General features: G+C 40.9%; 1 protein-coding gene across 1 annotated transcript in view; it reads left to right on the top strand.

The window, feature by feature from the left end:
- JPH1 (junctophilin 1) overlaps positions 1–18,982 on the top strand; it is a 96,130-nt gene that overhangs the window by 63,773 nt on the left and 13,375 nt on the right. Inside the window, exon 3 of the mRNA XM_075213672.1 lies at positions 1,746–1,864. Coding sequence (XP_075069773.1) covers positions 1,746–1,864 — 119 coding nt within the window. The remainder of the gene's footprint in view (positions 1–1,745; positions 1,865–18,982) is intronic.

The following is an 18,982-nucleotide window of genomic DNA, read 5'->3' as shown; positions in this document are numbered from 1 at the left end:
TTACCCAGTATTGTTTCATCAATGTTTGTTCCCAATTGTAAAGCGCTACGGAATTTGCTGGCGCTATATAAATAAATGTTGATGATGATGATAATAGGCTGACCACACCAGTTTGCACATTTATTTGCGAATGCTAGCAGATAATACTTTAGCTGTCTTAGATGAGCATGTGGTAGAGTGTACCCTACCATTGTCTCCTGTCAGCTAGCAGATTATACATCTGAAAAACTGAAATGTCAGCTGTTTACTGTCGGGGAGATTCCAGGAAGTACAGCTTGTTTTGCAGCTGAAAGAGGCTAGATTGTTTAGCAAGGAACCAATATGGCAATTTACGTCATAGTAATATTTTACTTGTAGAAATAATATAATTAGGAATCTGAAAAAAAATATCATCCATTTGCATGCTGACAAAGATTGGTACAGTTAAACTGCTAGGAGGAAACTATTCAGGTAATGTTTGCCTAGCCATTGTCTTTTACCTTCATACCTGGTGCTAACACATTAAACATCTGTTCTATAAGATAAAGTCCGGCAACCCCAGAGTGTGACCAGGATGTGAGAACAGAGCAGATATTATACGGAATGTACATTTTCAGCTATGCTCTTATTTATATTTAGCACTTACTTGCCAACTCTCCCGGAAAGTCCTGGAGACTCCCGAAATTTGGGTCATTCTCCCGGACTCCCGGGAGAGCTGGCATTTCTCCCGCAATTCCCTTGGCAAAATTACGTGATTCTCAGGGAATCGTGTCAATTTGGCCCTGCCACAAAAGGTCATTTTACTTGTGGGGGCGGGGTCAAAATGACGCAATTCAAGGCGCCCTTCCGCCCTCTAGTTACTCTCCCAGACGTTAGCAGTTTTTCCTCAATGGCAGGAAATTCGAGCTCTCTGCTCCCAGGTCAAAAATGAATCCAAGGCAGCAATGTGCCACTCTGAAAAACAGGGTTTAGCACCTGTTATTCCCAGCAGGTTTCCCATCCAAATACTAACCAAACCTTACCCTGCTTAACCTCCAAAATTGGGAGTAGTTCACACATAAGGGCTCATTCACATAATAGTTATGTTATTTATGTCTGTGCCAAAAGCATGACATGTCCATGTCCTCTAACCCTCATTACGTACTGTTTCGGGAGAACAGTGTCTGCTTCTCGTGCACACACCATTTTCTAAGCATTTTCCTCCCAGCGGCTGTCCACATGGAGTATGGAAAATTTTAAAAACCTGTTCCTAACATACTATGACTTTCCTGAAAGTCCCAAAGTGATTACTTGGACAAATTAGACAATGCTCCCAGTTCCACTATAATTTATTTCATGTATTCTATTACAATGTCTAATGTTAAATGTAGCATACATCTCATAACAGTGGTTTGCTGATGCATCAATGCTTTAAGTGTTGTCAGAGTTCTGACTCTGTATTTTATGACATGTTTTGTTAAGCCCAGTGACAAATGTAAGATTTAGGACCTTAGCATAGGAGCTCCACATGTACAGTGGTAAGTGTGCTGTTAAACTGGCAATGTTTGTTCTTGTATCACGCTGGTGACATCTGTCCTTTGTTTTCTTTTTGAGTAAACAGTTTCTCATCTCTCCTTGTGGCACCTGGCAAGCTGCTGGGAAATGAGGAAAATCAAATAGCTTTAACCCTTAGATTACCAAGCATTCTTGCAGATTCTCATCAGTATCTGTCTGATTTCCTGCAATATGTTGATGTGCATTTTAATGTTTTGTTTCCTTTTGTATAGAACAGCACATGCCCGTGCAAAAGGGGACGCGGCTGACCAGGCGAGCCAAGCTGCACGGCAGGAATCGGATATTGCCAGGGCTGTAGCAAGAGAGCTCTCGCCAAGCTTCCATCAGCCAGGTTAGTAGCAGTTAGTCTGCAATTGTTGCGCTAAAGTGATCCTGGATCCACAATTTCTCATTTCATGTTTCAATTTTATCCCAATAACTACTTGTAAGTCAGACTGGTCTTTTGTTCCACAAATGCTAACCTTTACTAAAGTAGGTATTGTGTGTCCTGCCTGTCATGTTTTCTTGTGATAAAAATGGACTTGTCAGATCTTCTATTAGTGCATGACTCAGAGCTCTATGATTTATAATATCTGGGATAAAATATATTAAATATCTGTGTTATACGCAGGTCTGGTAGGAGGAATGCAGTCCTTTCTGTTTTTAGCTATAACTGTTACTAAATGTTTGTTTGTAAGTTTACACAAGGGATCATAAGGTCCATTTAAAGGTCCACTAAACATTAATATACTACGATCGAAGTGGCCGAACATTTAAGTTTGGCAATTTAAAATGGCTGCAGAGGGGAAGTCCAAATAGATGCTTCAACCCCCCTCGCTAACCTCCCAAGTTCCAATGTGAAAATATTTAGTAACTTGCTTACATCTATGAATAAGTTCTAACTTCACTATTGGATTAAATATATTTGGTATTGTTGCAGTTATATATCCTATAACCTATGTGTCTGAAAGAGGCCTGGAATCATATCTGCGTTCTGTTCCATGGGCAGCCAGGGCACATGCCCCAGGTGTCGTGCATAGTGCCCCAAATCTAATGGACTGACATTGCCAAGTAGGGGCACAGAAGTCAGCGCGAAACTAACATCCTTGTACTAGGCTTGGTAAGAGTGAGTTCTTGGTTTGTGGATAGAAGTCTGCACTAAGCGATCGCCAACAGCCTTATACTTTGGAATCAGGAACTCTGTTCAGGCTGTCTCATTTCTGGTAGGGAGCATACAGGAGAGAGAGATGGTGTTTTGGATTAATGTTTTCATTTGTGCGATATAACATGCAAGAGCTACCATGTGAAGCCAAGGGCTAGGTGGCATATTGGCTGGTTGCAAAAATTAAAGGCATGGACACCTAGATAGGAGCGGGAACATGACACACATATACCAGTAAGGGTAGGAAGGCCGTACAGACAAATACCAGGAGGTGGATGAGAGGGGACAGAGATACAAACAAAGGAAGGTCAAATACCAGACACGGCAGGAAAAGGGGGTGGGGGGTGAACAGTTAAAACACATAGAGAGAGAGAGGGGCATGACAAAGTATGGGCCACATACAACACACATAGCGGACAAGAGATTAACAGAGAAGTGATGTAGACAAGAAATAAGCCATATATTGGTAGTGGTTGTTGGTCCCTTGGGTAGGGTGTTTTTGGTTGATGGCCATGCCCTCATAAGATGTCTAGTGCCCATGATTATATGTGACCTAATCTATAACCAGCTAACTGTTCCCTGCAGTGTCCTTCAGTTAGACCAATTAGCAGGAAGTCTGATGTGCATAAGAAAATTACCTCTCCCATCATCATAATATTAGTTGTGCCGTATATCCTGAAAACTGGAATGTGTGTAATCAGTCTGCTCGTTTCTAATTGTCCTTTTCTATTTTTCTGTTGCAAAACAAAAGTATATTTAGATTTCATTTGTAGGGTCCCCAATCCCCATTATCACAATGACTATCTCACAGTACACAAATGTGATCAGAATGCGCTTTGATGGCAGTATTTGTTTACTACATGTTGTGCATATATAAATAAGTCCATTGTTACGATTGTGTCATTCTCAAGTTAAATTAGATTGTTAATTAAGCTTGCCAACGTGGGTCCATTGTGATCCTTATAAATAGCAAGCTTTGGCAGGAATAAAATATGTTCGACTGGGATATATCAGGTGAAATTAAAGTGTTGGTGATTTAAAATCACTGTACCATAAAACATGGTTTTTAAAGTGGCCCTATGATGCTCTTTACCTATGGCTGCAAATTGATGTTTGTGGGCCCCATAGCATCCTTTTGATGGAGCCCCTGCATGTTCATCCAGTGGTAAACTAAAATCCACCCATTGAGTTCAACAATGCACATATAATGGCTAATAGCATCGTACCAGTCCAAATTTAACTGAGCTGCACACATGCCTGATTGCTACCTGAAATGAATCAATACTAAGGATAATTGGGGCACCATTAGAGTATGTTGGAGGTATTCTGTAGAGGGATTCAGGGACACCTATGCTGCACATCTCTGTAGCAGTTACATGAGTTGCTATCCAGTGAGCAGTTAGGTTGGACTTGACGGGGTTGTCTACTTTGGAAAATCCATTCTTGCAGAATCCTTCTCCCCACGTATAGCAAATACTTGCAGCGGAGCGCCTAAGTGGTCTTCCCAATGCATTTCAAGATCCACGCCTACTATCTTTTCAAGAGCTACCTACACAAACCATAAGCGTACCTAGGTATGTGGGGACGGAGCAGTAACTAGAGATTTTAGTGCCCTGGGCGAGAGACACCATTGGCTCCCTCCCCCCCCCCCCCCCCCCCCACACACACAATTTTGGTGGGAGTATATGCTGCCTCCCAATGCGTGCACAGCTGGAAGAGAAGTAGCCATCCTACTGTGGTGCAGGGGGGGGGGGGGGCTGTCCAACTCTCTCCTACCTGTTCTTGTGGTTTGACTACCTGGTGCTGCTGCTGGCATCTTAAGCTCACTTGCTGCTTGGCTGGATCCTGTTGGGACCCTGTTTGAAAAAAAGTTATTATTCACTACAAGGAAAGCAAAGCAACTAGTGAATACTCTAGGCCTCCCTCCTCTAACCAGCCCTTTCATTAAACAAAGTACTCATGTTTAATAATCAGACACACACACTGAGGGGGAGTCAAAAGAAGGGGAAAGAGTGAAAGACAGAAGTTAACAGGCTGGGGAGGGGTAGAGAGAGATTCACAGGTTGGGGGGGGGGATTCACAATTTGGGAGGGGGGAGAGATTCACAGGTTGGGAGGGGAGAGACAGGCCGGCTGGGGGGGGGAGAGACAGGCCGGCTGCGGGGGGGGGAGAGAGACAGGCCGGCTGGGGGGGAGAGAGAGACAGGCCCCCTGGGGGGAGAGAGAGACAGGCCCCCTGGGGGGAGAGAGAGACAGGCCGCCTGGGGGGGAGAGAGAGACAGAGAGACAGTCTGGCTGGTGGGGAGAGAGAGACAGAGAGACAGTCTGGCTGGAGGGGAGAGAGAGACAGTGAGACAGGCTGGCTGGGGGGGGGAGAGAGACAGGCTGGATGGGGAGAGACAGGCTGGATGGGGAGAGACAGGCTGGCTGGGGGGAGAGAGAGACAGGCTGGCTGGGGGGGAGAGACAGGCTGGCTGGGGGGGAGAGAGAGACATGCTGGCTGGGGGGGAGAGAGAGACAGGCTAGCTGGGGGGGAGAGAGACAGTCTGGCTGGTGGGGAGAGACAGGCTGGCTAGGGGGCAGAGACAGAGAGACAGGCTGGGGGGGGGGAGGAGGGAGTGACAGATAATTACTTACCTACATAGCTGCAGCTCCCGACATGTTTATATTCAAGTAGTAGCTGATGGGCTGTCCAGGGGGCGGGGCGCTCTCTTCTGGGCACTCACCATAATCATGCAGGAGCTTCAGGGCTGACCACGGGGGAGGGGCAGCTTCTCGATCATTACTGTGTTGGAGGGCAGGCAGAAGGCCTCAGGGAGGAGTGTCCTGTGCTTTACTACACAGGAGCTCCTTAGTGCACCTTTCTTACAGAATGGAACAGCTGACTCTGCAGCAGACCCACATTTGTGTACTAACAGGGTGCCGTGGCGCCCCCTTGGCATGGCGCCCGGGGCGGCGGCACCGCCGGCACCACCCTCGCTACGGCCCTGTGTGGGGAGGCGGAATGATCTCAAGAGGCGCATTACAAATGTGAAAGTGTTCAGATTAATGTCTAGCCTCCTATCACTTTTCATTAAACTTTTTTCCATTTTCTCCTAAAGAACTAATGTTTAGTCTAATTTATGGCTTAAATTAATTGTGAAAGCCAAGTGACATTGTGACTGTCTTTATTAATGTGTTTCTTTCTAAAATATAGTTCTCCCCCTTGACTGTCAATAGAAGGTACAAAATACATCCTATTAAACACACAAGATGAGGGGGGTCTTTTTATTATTGGGAAACGGATGTTTTCGGTGGAGTTATGCTTCTCCCAATGCATTAAAGGGTAGCCCTTGCCAGCACAGATTATCTACCATTGACAGTGACATGTATCACCACAGTCCTAGTCCTAGTCGGTGATAATAGGGGGAAATTGCTTTATTTAAATCTTATAAAAAAAATATTTATAGTTTTAATATTTTTATACTTTTTTTTTTTCTTTTAATAAGGAACATTAAATTGGAAGCCCAAGTCTACAGCTCATATGTACAAATTTTCTCAAATCTCGCTCCGCAGAATGAAGGCACAAGTTTGCACTGCTCCTCAAAAATAGGCACATACTTGCCAAAGATTGCTCTCCTGTTATCAGCCAGTGCAAACGCTGCCATCACTTGGCTAACCCATGCACATTCAGAAATCTATGTCAATCTAGGCTGATGTGAATGAGTTCTCTGTACAGCGCTGCGGAATTAGTGGCGCTATATAAATAAATTATGATGATGATGATCTAGGCGCACTAGCACAGTTTTAAATAACAATTAATAAATTCTGTCCTTTATTATTTTTTCATTATACCTGTTCCTGGAGTATCAGTTGGTTTTATTTAGGCAGATTAAAGCTTCCCAAAAACAGTTTTTTTTAATGTAAAATAAAAATAGATGTACAAAGGAAAGCATAAACATGTAACTCTACCATTGTGAGCAATGTTTGCATTGTTTTGAGTTCTAAGCTTTCTTCTGTGTTTTCAAATTAAGAGGATTAAGTGATAGTGATTTCACCTTTCCAGAGCTGTGTGTTCTGTTGAAATTGGAGCTGTGCAAGTCACGCTTTGTTTACCATTCCTGGGCTTCTTTTGGATTGTAAGGTGCTCTGGCCCTGTGATCACTTGTATGTTTCACATTGAGCGGTTTTGTCCCGACTTTTAGTTTCACACTATCCCTTCTCCCTATGGAAGAGTCGACTGGCACTTTATTAGCATAAATATGTCAGTCATACAGAGAGAGTCTCTTTATAGGCTTTCTTCTGCTGGTGTTTGATTGTCTTGTTTACACCATGTGCCAGAATGTCTAGGGACCGGTGCATTGTCGTCTTGTGCTAGTCCTACAACTTTACAAACTCTTCATAGACACACGCTGAATGCCTGACACAAGGCTTATGTTTTCATTTGTTTATTTATTTTTATATACTACTATACTTCTATTCATTCCATGAGCTAATAGGTTAGGCAAGCTAGTACCAGGGACCGGGAACAGAACAAACAGATCTTTGTAGTTTTGTAGCTGTACTCATTTCAAGACACTTTAAACTTCCGAAAAGGATCAACCTTATCAATCATTAAAATAAATGGCTGTAGCTCAGCAGCCTGTGGTTTATCAGCTATTTCTTTTGCGTTTTTAATATGTCTGCTTATTAGCTGCATTAGTGACTTCCCATCTCTAACATGACTGAACTCACAGGACAAAGATGCCTTGTATTCCCTTACCACTATCCAGATAATACATCTCTTATAAAGAAAATTGCGTTAGTCTGTCCAAGATATAAACCTCTCTTTCACTACATACAAGCCTCCAGTGTACTAGGTGTCACTGAAACAAGTGCTGCATACCATAATAGGCTCTAATGCTGTACAGAGGGCTCGGAAAGTACAGAAGGGTATTGAATATGATATTGTGTGAAGATTTTATTAATAACCGTTAATAGAATGTGACAGCTTGTAAGGTCACATGGAGGAATACATGCAAGGCTAAATGGTGTGTAAAATGCTGGTATTGTAAGACATTGTTTTGCGAGAATGTGAGTGGATACTAGTTACATGGAGGGTCACTTGTATTGTGACAAGAATTTGCACCAATAAAATTTTATAACATGCAATGTGATTCATCAAATAGTATTTATTAGTATCTTAACTGAATTTGTCCTGAAAGTATCTAGTTTACATTATTATTATTATTGTTATTACTGTTTGTTTATATAACGCCATATTACAGCACTGCCCCTGCCCCATTGGAGCTTACAGTGTAATTCCCTAGAACACACACATACACTAAGGTCATTTTGTCAGAAGCCAATGACCTACCAATATGGTTTTTGGACTGTTAGCGGAAACCCACCCAAACACAGGGAGAACAGATAGATCCCTAATCAGAATTGAACCCATAACCCCAGCGCTGTGAAGCAGCAATGCTAACTACTGTGCTGCTTGTGTGTCCTAGGTGGTGAACCCACTGCCACGTAGGCGGTTTCCACACTATGTAAATGTAGGTGAGCAGTAAACTGAAATAGAGAAGCTATAGATCAACCTATTTGCAAGTAGAGATTGTATTTACAGAATGAAGACTGTAAATGACATGTGAACACCAGGCTGCTCACCACAAACTACAGCGAATCCAGACCAACAGATATTGTGTACAAAGACTACAAGGTTCAAGAATGTCACTTTGTCAGGTCACAACAGTACACATAAAGTTACTTAACTATGGTTTGGCACAAATCCAATTGTCCGGCATCATTTTAATGACATTCGTGCCATATGCATGCACCCAATGCTCATGTCATCAAGCTATTGCACATGCTCACTGTTACCACTGACCGTTTTGAAATACATGATATATCAGAATGGTACACAGAAGATTATCCCAGCAAGTACTACTGCTCTGAAAGCAGAAGTCTTTCATTAGCTTTGTGGTAGGCACAGAGACTTTCAATGCCGCCAGATAAGTATTGCAGTTGGGGAAAACAAAAAGTAAAATTATATTACAGCGCTCCACATTCTCCGCACATACTGTTAGTGTATATGAAATAACTGTAGAATGCATTAGCATAGACATGTTTGCTACACGGTTCAGTCCCACCACAAAGTATACTTGCAGGACACTTTTATTATGTAAGTCAATGGGAGATTTCAGCCACTATCAATATTTAGCTGAGCACAGCAATGGTCCTAGCACAAAGAATACATTATTCTACGTGATGCCCTTTTTATAAAATTAATTATGTTTCAATCACTGATTACCTTTTTAAAATCTGACTATTTAGGAATAGGCTTTATTACAGAGAGGAGAGTACTGTAGACATAGCAGAACTTTTCTTGCTTCTTTTGACCTATTCATTTTTAGACAGACATCCTGTTGTCCACTGGCAACTTGCTGCTAAGAATAAAATGCAAAAGCTAATAGACCAGTTGCAGGAGCATGCAAAGTGTAGAGGTACCCTTTGTATAACCTATACCCTTCAATGACATGTGCGCTAAGAGTGAGTGAAGCTCCCATTCCTCTGAGTTGCGTAAGATTTCTGGGAAGAATGGGAGAAAGGAGATTGCCGCCAACTCTCAGCTTACAGTATTTATAATGTACAAATGCCTCCCAGCTGTCCTGATTTAGGGACTTTGTCCCAAGGTGGGAGGTATGTCACGTTCACTGCTGCTCTTTATAAGGTGCACGAGGCATTAAAGCATATTTTGGAGGTGACTGGGTGCGGGCCAGTGCTTACAAGCTAACACTTACAAGCACTAAACACACGTTAAAGGAGCTATTATATCCCCACCGAACTTATTGTTACAGCTCTGCAAACATAATCTGTTCTGCGATGAAAAATGAAAGTTAAGGTAATTAAATTGATAAATTGCAGATTTATAATTGATTGTCCTCCCACTCATTCCATCATTAGTATCTTATTAAAGCAGTAATGAGCGATCTTGTAAAACAAGAAAGTAACGTACTTGATGTCATTGTTTTATATGCTTGAGAATATTTTGTAATGTAATAGATTTATCTTCACCATAATTAATGTAAGCATTTCTGTAATCCTAGAGATTAGCATCAATTTTGTCTCTAATCATACCTCTAATTTTGTATGAGTGTCCTTTTTAGTAATGCTCTTTTTGTTTAATTTCAATCTGTGTAGTTTAGGCGTCTTCTTGATGTGATAACATAATTTAACACAACTGTTATGTTTGCAGATATAAAGGGCTTACATACTGATTGAGAACAGTTCTTTTTAATTTATGTTCCCACTCTAAGCAGAACTTTATATTTATGTTACCTTCGTGAATTTATAGTTACTTGTCTTTGCAATGTGCAATTACTTGTCATTGTAAGTAATGATATCATGTATTGCTTTGCTGAAACAATAGTTCATGACTCGAACAAACATCTAGTAGATAAGATTTTGAGCAGCAGGAACAAACAGGCTTATCCTAAAAAATGAACGAATAATAATCATATTTAGCAGTTGAATATTATAGAATTATCAATACCTACAAATATTCTGATAAATATTTTAGGTAAGGTTCATAGCTATATTAAGTCAATATTTTATTGTTGCCTGAAATGTGGTATTCATATCCCAAACAATAAGGCTACGTACACAGTAGCATTAAATTGTATATGTTTGCGCTGTGTTTTTATGGATAATTAAGAGAGTTTAAATGGATATGAAAATAGAAATCGCTGTACTAAATGAGGTTAGGCTTATATGTGTTTTTATGGTTAATGTGGTATTATTTTGAATGCATTTTCCAATGCATATCAAACACTTACAGTAATTCTATTCAGTTTATATAAGCATTTTAACATGTATTAAATTTATTTTAGTGGGTATGTCGTCAAAACCACTAGTTGGCCAGCTGATCTCTCTAGTCGTTATTGACACAGGTTTTTCCAAGGCATTTTAGTTGCGCTAAACTGGCTATATATATTTTATTTATTTATTTATTTGTTTAAAATTTTGTATGGATTAAAAGAAAAATCTTGCTTTTATGTCACCAGACATGTTTAGGAAAGAGTATTTCAACATTTGAATATCTGGGGAAATCACTGCACTTAAAGAACTTTGTGTGTGTGTTTTGTAATTCTTTATTATAAGTGATATTTATATATGTTTATGTTATCACTCCTGTATATCACTCCTGTATTCAAAGTAAATATTTGTTTAATATAAGCATCCCCTACTATAAATGACTTCATAAATTAAAGATATTAATTTCTTGAAATCCTCTCGCCCTATGAACATTCTGGTGATCTGATTGGCTGCATGTTGTTCTATCAGCACCCACTTTAAAGCAGGGTACACACTGATGAACAGGAGAGGAACATTCATTACAGAAAGGTTCTCCTGCAAAATAACTTTGGTAAATGCTCTTGCATTAAGGTTTTAGTTTGCAGTCATCATAATGGTTCTTTGTGTTACGTTAATACAGAGTGTATTAACTTTATTTGAATTGATGTTTATCAAAACTTGTGGTTATAGGTTAATCATTTATCTGCATAATTATGTTTTACATGTATGAAAGATGCACTTCTGCTTTTTTGCCCTAAATAGGGGAATAATCAACAATGAACTCCAGTTGCAATACCTATTAAACTAAACATATCTTAAACAAGGGAGTCCTTTCAAGTAAGGCCCATATTGTTAGCTATGGGATGTTCACAAAAGCACACCTTACACGCACTCTATCTTGTGAACTAAAAAGACTACTACATAAGCCTCCAGATAACGTCAAATGTATTTATGGCCACTGTTATGAAAGGGTGTTTTCTACTATAATACTGCAATGCAAAGAGTCTCAACAAAAAATAATTAAAATCCCTTAAAAAAATTCCTTTTTATTACATGTTTTTGTACAATTGTTGTTGCATAAATCATAGCTGTAGCACATCACATAATTTGTCTGCCTAGCTGACACTCTCATTGATTTGTATTGTCACTTAACCCGAGTGAGGTGAAAGCAGACATCTATTCCGCATTAATTTCTGCTCGGTAATCACAGGAAGACAATCTCGGTGTATATGACCCTAACACTCTGCCATGGCTGCACCTTTAAACTCCCAATCCTCGGTTGTGGAGCCTCCATCTCCAATCTAAGGCTCTGTATATCTCATCAGTGCTAGGTCTCGCAGTCTCCTCACAACTCACGCTAGCCCACACTTGGCACTCAGAGGCTGGCACTTTATTTTTCCCCATTTTCTGTTGGAAAAGTATTGAGAGAGACCATAAGAACCCTTAAACCAAGAGAATTTAGGCCTGATCTAAAAGGTAGTGGAAGCTTGCCTGTCCCGGTCACCGGAGTCTATATTTCAATGCTCCAGTCCCGTCACTAAACTACTTGCCTGACCCAGAGGTAGATCCACTCATTCCACATGACTCAGGGGTGTCACTTATGCAAAGGGGGCAATACAAAAACATAATAAGTAACCCATAGTGTTTCTCCGAACATTAACAAAGTTGTACATATAAACAGTCCCCAATACAATAGCATGCTGTTATTATTGTATTGGGTAACTGAGACAGTAGTAGCGGAATATGAAAGTTTCATTATTATATAATACTTTATTCAACACATATAGAATAGATAAAAACAGTCTCCTATTGTGAACCTTCCTAGAACCTGATTTTTTTTTTTCCTTCTGTTTCTGTCTGAAGGAACAAGATCAGACAAGTGGAAAATGTCCAGTTTAGTTCTAGATACGTATATCCCTGATGATGCTTTTTTTTTTCATCCCGTTCTGATCCCATTTTGGTACTTTTTGGGCTGTTCACATTTCAAAATCAATTTAATCTTCCAATGCAGTAACCACACAAATCATACACTTTTTTTTTTTTTATCTAGAAGACCTTTCTTCTGTAAAATATTGTTTTATACATTTTATGTATGTGTTTTATACATTCCGATGCATCAAACACATAAAAGTGTGGTAAATGTTTACATAACATTAATTGCATTACCGTGCTGAATAGCTGATGGTCTTCATAAAGGAATGCTACCACAATGTTCTTTTCCATGTGTGTTTTGTGTTGCTGTGCACATGTGTATGAATACCAGCTTTTTTATTTTCTGTAGTGTTTATATTCTCTGTGATCAAATTATTTACTTACCAGGGGATATCACAGCTTGAAATAGGATACTCTCTTATTTCAAATGAGGGCATCTCCCTGTCCATGGGCATTTTCTGTAGTGTACTGATTATATTATAGGATTAGAGAGTGCTACTGTTTGAAAGAGCGGATTTTTCTGTTTCTAATCAGAATACCTATATTTCTGTAGAAGCTAGGATGGGGTAACTTAGAGCCTCCTCACATGCCTGGGCTCTATTTTCCTCCTAGTGCTAGTAGCAGGAGGGATGCTCTGAGAAGTCATTGTAATGTCACCAACTCCGACACTTTACCAGAGAGCGGAGGAAGAAAATACTGCACCATCCATTTACAAATGATTTCTGTGTGCTAGTAAAGACAAGTGGGACTCAACCTTCACAGTCATGGGGTATATCTGCAGGATGATTCTTAGTCATCCGTAGCAATGAAGGGGCTAATAAGTTTGTCTGTGTCTGTCCTATCGGACAGAAAATACGTTGGGATTTTTCTATATTGCTGTAGAACATTAAATATTGTGTTTGAGTGCTTGAAATGCATGCAGTATTCTCCTTGATTTATAAAACCTACAAGGACCTGCCAAATAGATATGTGAAAAACAGATTTCAATTAAAAAGCTGAAAATGACCAGACAACCTCAAGATCCAAAATGAATTTCTAGAAGGGACTCAAACATATACTCTGATGCAGGCAAAATGAGCAATATAATGAAACATTTAAAATTCTCAAATAGCAGAACTGTATATCCCATTAACCAATTAGATGTAAGTATAATTAAAAATGAACCAAATTCTAAAAAATGCATAGAGTATTGTGAGTGTCTAGTCTGGACAGAGCTGAAGTATCCATCAAATAAGATGCATCATTATACCAATAATTCCAAATGTCTCTTAAAACATTCAATTTTCCTGCCATACTGAGACTCTGAATAGTGCTGACAACACACTAGTGTTCTTAAATGAACTGAACAAACTTCAATCAGGAACTTAAGGATAAGCTTTCACAGATCTCTGTAAAACAATATTATATATATATATATATATATATATATATATATATATATATATATATATATATATATATATATATATATATTATATCAAAATCCAAAAGAATCTGGAAAGAACAGATTAGCATATACCACATCGAGACCCGTAGAGTGAAGTGCGGCCACACTTTGAGGGAGGAGCAGGGACGGGAACGACCTGGTCAGGTATCCGCAGATTGCGGTTTAGAGTGTCGAGGGACAGTTGACCAGTCTCTACGAGGAGGCCGTTGTGCTCTCAGTGTGGCGGGATCCGCCACATTAGCAAGGGCTTGAGGAGCATCTGGGGAGGCTTGTTGATCCAGTCCAATCTTTCGCAGGAGGTCCCGTGCTTTGCCTAAGCTTTTAGCTTACAGTTGTTGGTTCTGGTGCCAAAGGTAGAGACGGAAGGGGAACCCCCAGCTATATCTGATGTTGTTCTCTCTGAGGATTGAGGTGACAGGCTGGAGTTTCCGCCTCCGAGACAAGGTGGTGGGAGAGAGGTCCTGAAAAATTTGGAGGGTATGTTCTTCATAAGATAAAGCAGGAAGCTTTCTAGCTGCTTGTAAGACAGCCTCTTTGGTTGTGAAATAATGAAGGCGGAGGATAACGTCTCTAGGTGTAGCTTGATCCGATGGGCAGGGTTTAAGAGCTCTGTAGGCTCTACCCAGCAAGAATTGATCTTCCGGGACTTCTGGAGCAAGCTGGGAGAATAATTTCCGGAGATAAGGGTCCAAGTGCACCGATTCAACGGACTCTGGAATGCCTTTAATTCGGAGGTTATTTCTCCGGGTTCTATTGTCCATATCTTCTTGACGTTCATGGATATTATTGAGCTCCTGGCGGATTTGAGTTAGGTTATCGGTCATTGCTTCTTGACCTGAGACGAAATCATCCATCCTCCTCTCAATATGGTCCGTGCGAGAGCCCAATGAGGACACCTCTGATCTCAAACTATGAAGAGCGTGTTGAACTTCAGCGTGGACTGAAGACCGAAGCTCCTTCATTTCTTTGATCAAGGAGAGAAAGTCTTTTTTGGTAACTGGAGCAGACACATCCTTGTCGGAGTCTGAGTCCTCATGAGAGCGTGGGGAACCTGCTTGATCTGTAGAGGACTTATTAGGGGATACCCTTCGAGTGAGGTTTTTTGTTTTTCGGCATAGCTAGGTAGAGTTGGGTCAACGATGAAGGAGGAATTGGAGAAGGTAGGTCACATACAACAGACTTCCGAACAGAAGGTTCGATCAGAAAAGGCCTCTCGGGAATGATGCAACTGTTACATCACAACTGCGTACCAGATAGGGACCCCGGCCATCCTCAGTGGACCAGATGCGAAGTTAGAACATATGTGCAAACTCTTGGTAACGTACAGGGTGTAGGGGCTGCGACTGGTGGGCGACCCCTGGAATTTGACAGTTGTATCTCTGCCAGGGAGACCCTTCAGGGCGTTTTATTGTCTGGATGTCTCGGATGTTGCAGGGGGGATTTAAACAGCAGGAATCCAGACAGCAGTTGGGAGCCGCAGCCACAGAGATGGGGTCAAATCACGAAGGGCCTCTCAGCTTCACAGGCCGCGATTTAGCCGTGTGTACGCCACCAGGTTAATGGTATGGATGCAGGTGGCTGAATGTCTCTAGCCAGGCACGTACCTTGTCCCCTGTCTGAGAGGGATCAGACAGAGCAGGTCCTCCAGCAGGCAGAGGTCTCCTCTGCGTCCGGCCGGGCACACAGCCGTGGGTAGAGGGAGGCTTCTTTCACACTGCCTGGCGGCAGTACCCCATTCCCGGGGCTCCCACGATCTTAATATGGAGGAAAAATTAGGTTTATAAGGCAGGTCCAGGACGGAGCTCCACACCTGCCCGCCCGGAAGTCCTACGGCGGAACCGGAAGTAGCAGGGTCCCCCGGACAGCTCGAAACTCTACCCCGGTATCTCGACCGGAAGTAGGCCCCCGGACCCGCTATATGCGTCCCGAGTGGCAGGGACTACGGCCAGAGGTCAGCGGGGTCGGCAGGGGGGATCCAGCAACCAGGCGCCAGCAGGCCCAGCCGGTAAGAGGGCACTCGGAGCAAAGGCTTCAGCCGGCTGCAGGAGGGCTCCAAATGACTCAAGAGGCAGGTAAGTGCCACCGGAGGGTCCAGGGACGTCACACGTCGCCCAGGCTACTTTGGCAGCGTGAAAGCCTGATTGCAGGGTGGTTTAGCAGCTCGGAGACAGGGAGAGCCCAGAAATCGTGGCTATCCGAGATGGCGTCCTAGCCACGCCCCCATTTTCGTGTGTTTTTAAAGAATGTCACTGCCCTTGAAATAGTCTGTTGATCTCCATTGAGAGTGCATTGTGTACATACCCACTATAGATTAAGTCAAGCTCTTTAACCTGCTTTATTTTTCCTATTCACATTATTGTTCCATTCATTGCAATTGCCCATTCTTTTCAGTGGGGTTGTATGCTACATGTAGAAACGACATTAAAAATAATTAGCTTTTGATTTGAATGGGCAATAGACCTTGTATGGAGCTTCAAAGCACTGGTCGTTGTTTTGGGTTTTTCCCCATATCAATAGTATGTGATCAAAGCAGGGAGTAATCATGGACCACTCTCACTGCCAGCCAATTAAATCACAGCTAGAGTGAGAAACAGCTTGTGAGTGGCTAAACACAGTTCCAGTCAGTTCAGCTCAGTAATTCTGTGACGGGGTTCTGATCAGTCGTACTTTGTATGTTATGGATTCCCACCCCGGATTACAATAAAATCTCACCTTGGATTATAAACTGAACAGATTTTGCACCAATAAAAGTCTAAATTCCCTAACACACACACAGACAAATTATGGTCAATTGGATCGCAGCCAATTAACCTACTAGTATGTTTTTGGATTGTGGGAGGAAACTGGAGCGCCCGAAGGAAAATCACGCAAACACGGGTAGAACATACAAACGCCGCACAGATAAGGCCATGGTCGATAATCGAACTCATGACCACAGTGCTGTGAGGCGGAAGTGCTAACCACTAAGCCACAGTGCTGCCCAGTGGAGACCTGTTTGGACTGCATTATATCCCATTGGTCTTAAAGATGTGGGAGGAGCTTCAGTGGTCTGTTATGGAGTACTGACATAGCGCTTCACGTTTTCTACCAGAACTGCTGTGGAACTTCAGGTTAACACTGAACAATGTATTTTATCTCCATGAAATATATCTGAAAATGTAAAATTTTCAGTCTTTTTACTTTTGCAAGAAAGCATTTTGCTGTTAAGATCTTGATAAATGATTATTACTTGCTACTGAGTGAGTTTTTCTATATAGCATAATATCATGCAAGATAAATGTTCTCAGAATAGTAATTGTTGCCAGGAGATTTTTAGAGGCGTGCAAGTGGGGGTGTGTGTGCGGGATGTAATAAATTGGCATGTTAATATATGCTAATGATAAGCATTATCATAAACTTGATGGATATTGTACAAATGTGAATTAAAAAATAATCTGGAGTTTTAATAATCAAGAGGTGTTATTTCAGCACTCAGTTTGATAAAGCCTTGAAATCACAAATATGCAATAAATAATATTTTACAGATAACCTTCCTTTCAATATTTTGATGACTAAAGAAGGACACTTAACATTAGTCAGAACCCTGCATTCACAAATTATATATATATATATATGAATTAACTGTTCAATTTTTAATAACTTACTTTTAATAAATTTATTTTCCAAAGTTTATTGTAAAAACAAATAAAATAAATAAGAAATTGGAGACTTGTACAAAATAACATTAAAGCAGATTAGTTGTGTGTTAGTTGAAAATAGGTTAACAAAGGGGATCCTAAATAGCTTGACAAATCCAGGTTTATGTCTTCAGCCAAAGGTAAATAATATCTGGTTTAAAGAGAGAATCTATTGTCATATATACAAATATTCACTGCGAGCTGCCTGACTTAGATTATTGGTACACATTTCTGTTCCGCCAAAAAAGCTGCCATCTTGTTCCCCAAATCCATGTGCTTTTGTGGAAATCTAGACACCTAAATCTAAGCGTATACCGCCAAGTGTATTGTGTGCTGTATCTTGGCCATTTTGCGCTTTGTAAGTGAGGTCCACTCACAGTGTAGAATATTTAGTCGGTAGACCAGCATTTTTGGAGCTAATAACATGGCCAGAAATATTTGTGAAACCAATTCGAAAGTGGAATAGGATAAAGGTAAAGGACTTGTACCTCCTTAGTAGATGAGTATAGAATTTATTTATTTTTATTATTTTTGCCTTGTTACACTTCTGTGAGTAAATGGTTTGGGGATAAATATGCAGTAAACCTATTAATGGTTGATACATATTATAAATCATTATGCATTACTCTGCTAAATAATATACTGTATGTAAAACATTAAGCTGTGTACACTTGGCTTTCCAGCATGTTGTGGCCTTACCTTCCAGACATTAGAGTGTATGACTTCAACACGTCCCCCATGCATGTGAATAATTTAATTGAAATCTGTTGGTTTATTACCTGGCATATTGGTAAATGCTGTCAAAAAAATGTTAGCAGCTTATACCTCTATTGGCCTGTGGGTGTAATTCTCTTCCAAACTTGTAATGGGGCAACAATGATGCCAGAACAGATCTGAGTGTGTGACTGAGTTGGGCTCTGATTCTGTAGTTTAGAACTCAGCGCAATTGTACAGTGTGCCCGAAATTTCTCTTTCCCACTTTATTCATTAAGGCTAAGGAATGGATGGTCTGAGTGATTCACTTAAAGTCTCCAAGTTAAATATGCTTTGTCCAGATTGAAAGACTCACATTCATGGCCATGACTGAAAATGCAAGCATATTATCATTATCATCATCATTTATTTATTTATTTATTTATATAGCGCCACTAATTCCGCAGCGCTGTACAGAGAACTCACTCACATCAGTCCCTGCCCCATTGAGGCTTACAGTCTAAATTCCATAACACATACAGACACAAAGACTAGGTCAATTTGTTAGCTGCCAGTTAACCTACCAGTATGTTTTTGGAGTGGTCTGTTACATAGTTGCTTAGGTTAAAACGACACCGGTCCATCCAATGGTAACTTTCATAAATTCTAATTGCGTTGAACTAGAGAAAGGAAACAATAACTGTTGCTAATTTAGCGTAAAATAAATCTTTCTTGACCCCAAAAG

The sequence above is a fragment of the Mixophyes fleayi genome, chromosome 5 (genome assembly GCF_038048845.1).
Source record: "Mixophyes fleayi isolate aMixFle1 chromosome 5, aMixFle1.hap1, whole genome shotgun sequence".
NCBI lineage: Eukaryota > Metazoa > Chordata > Amphibia > Anura > Limnodynastidae > Mixophyes > Mixophyes fleayi.
This window is presented reverse-complemented; position numbering and strand designations above follow the sequence as displayed.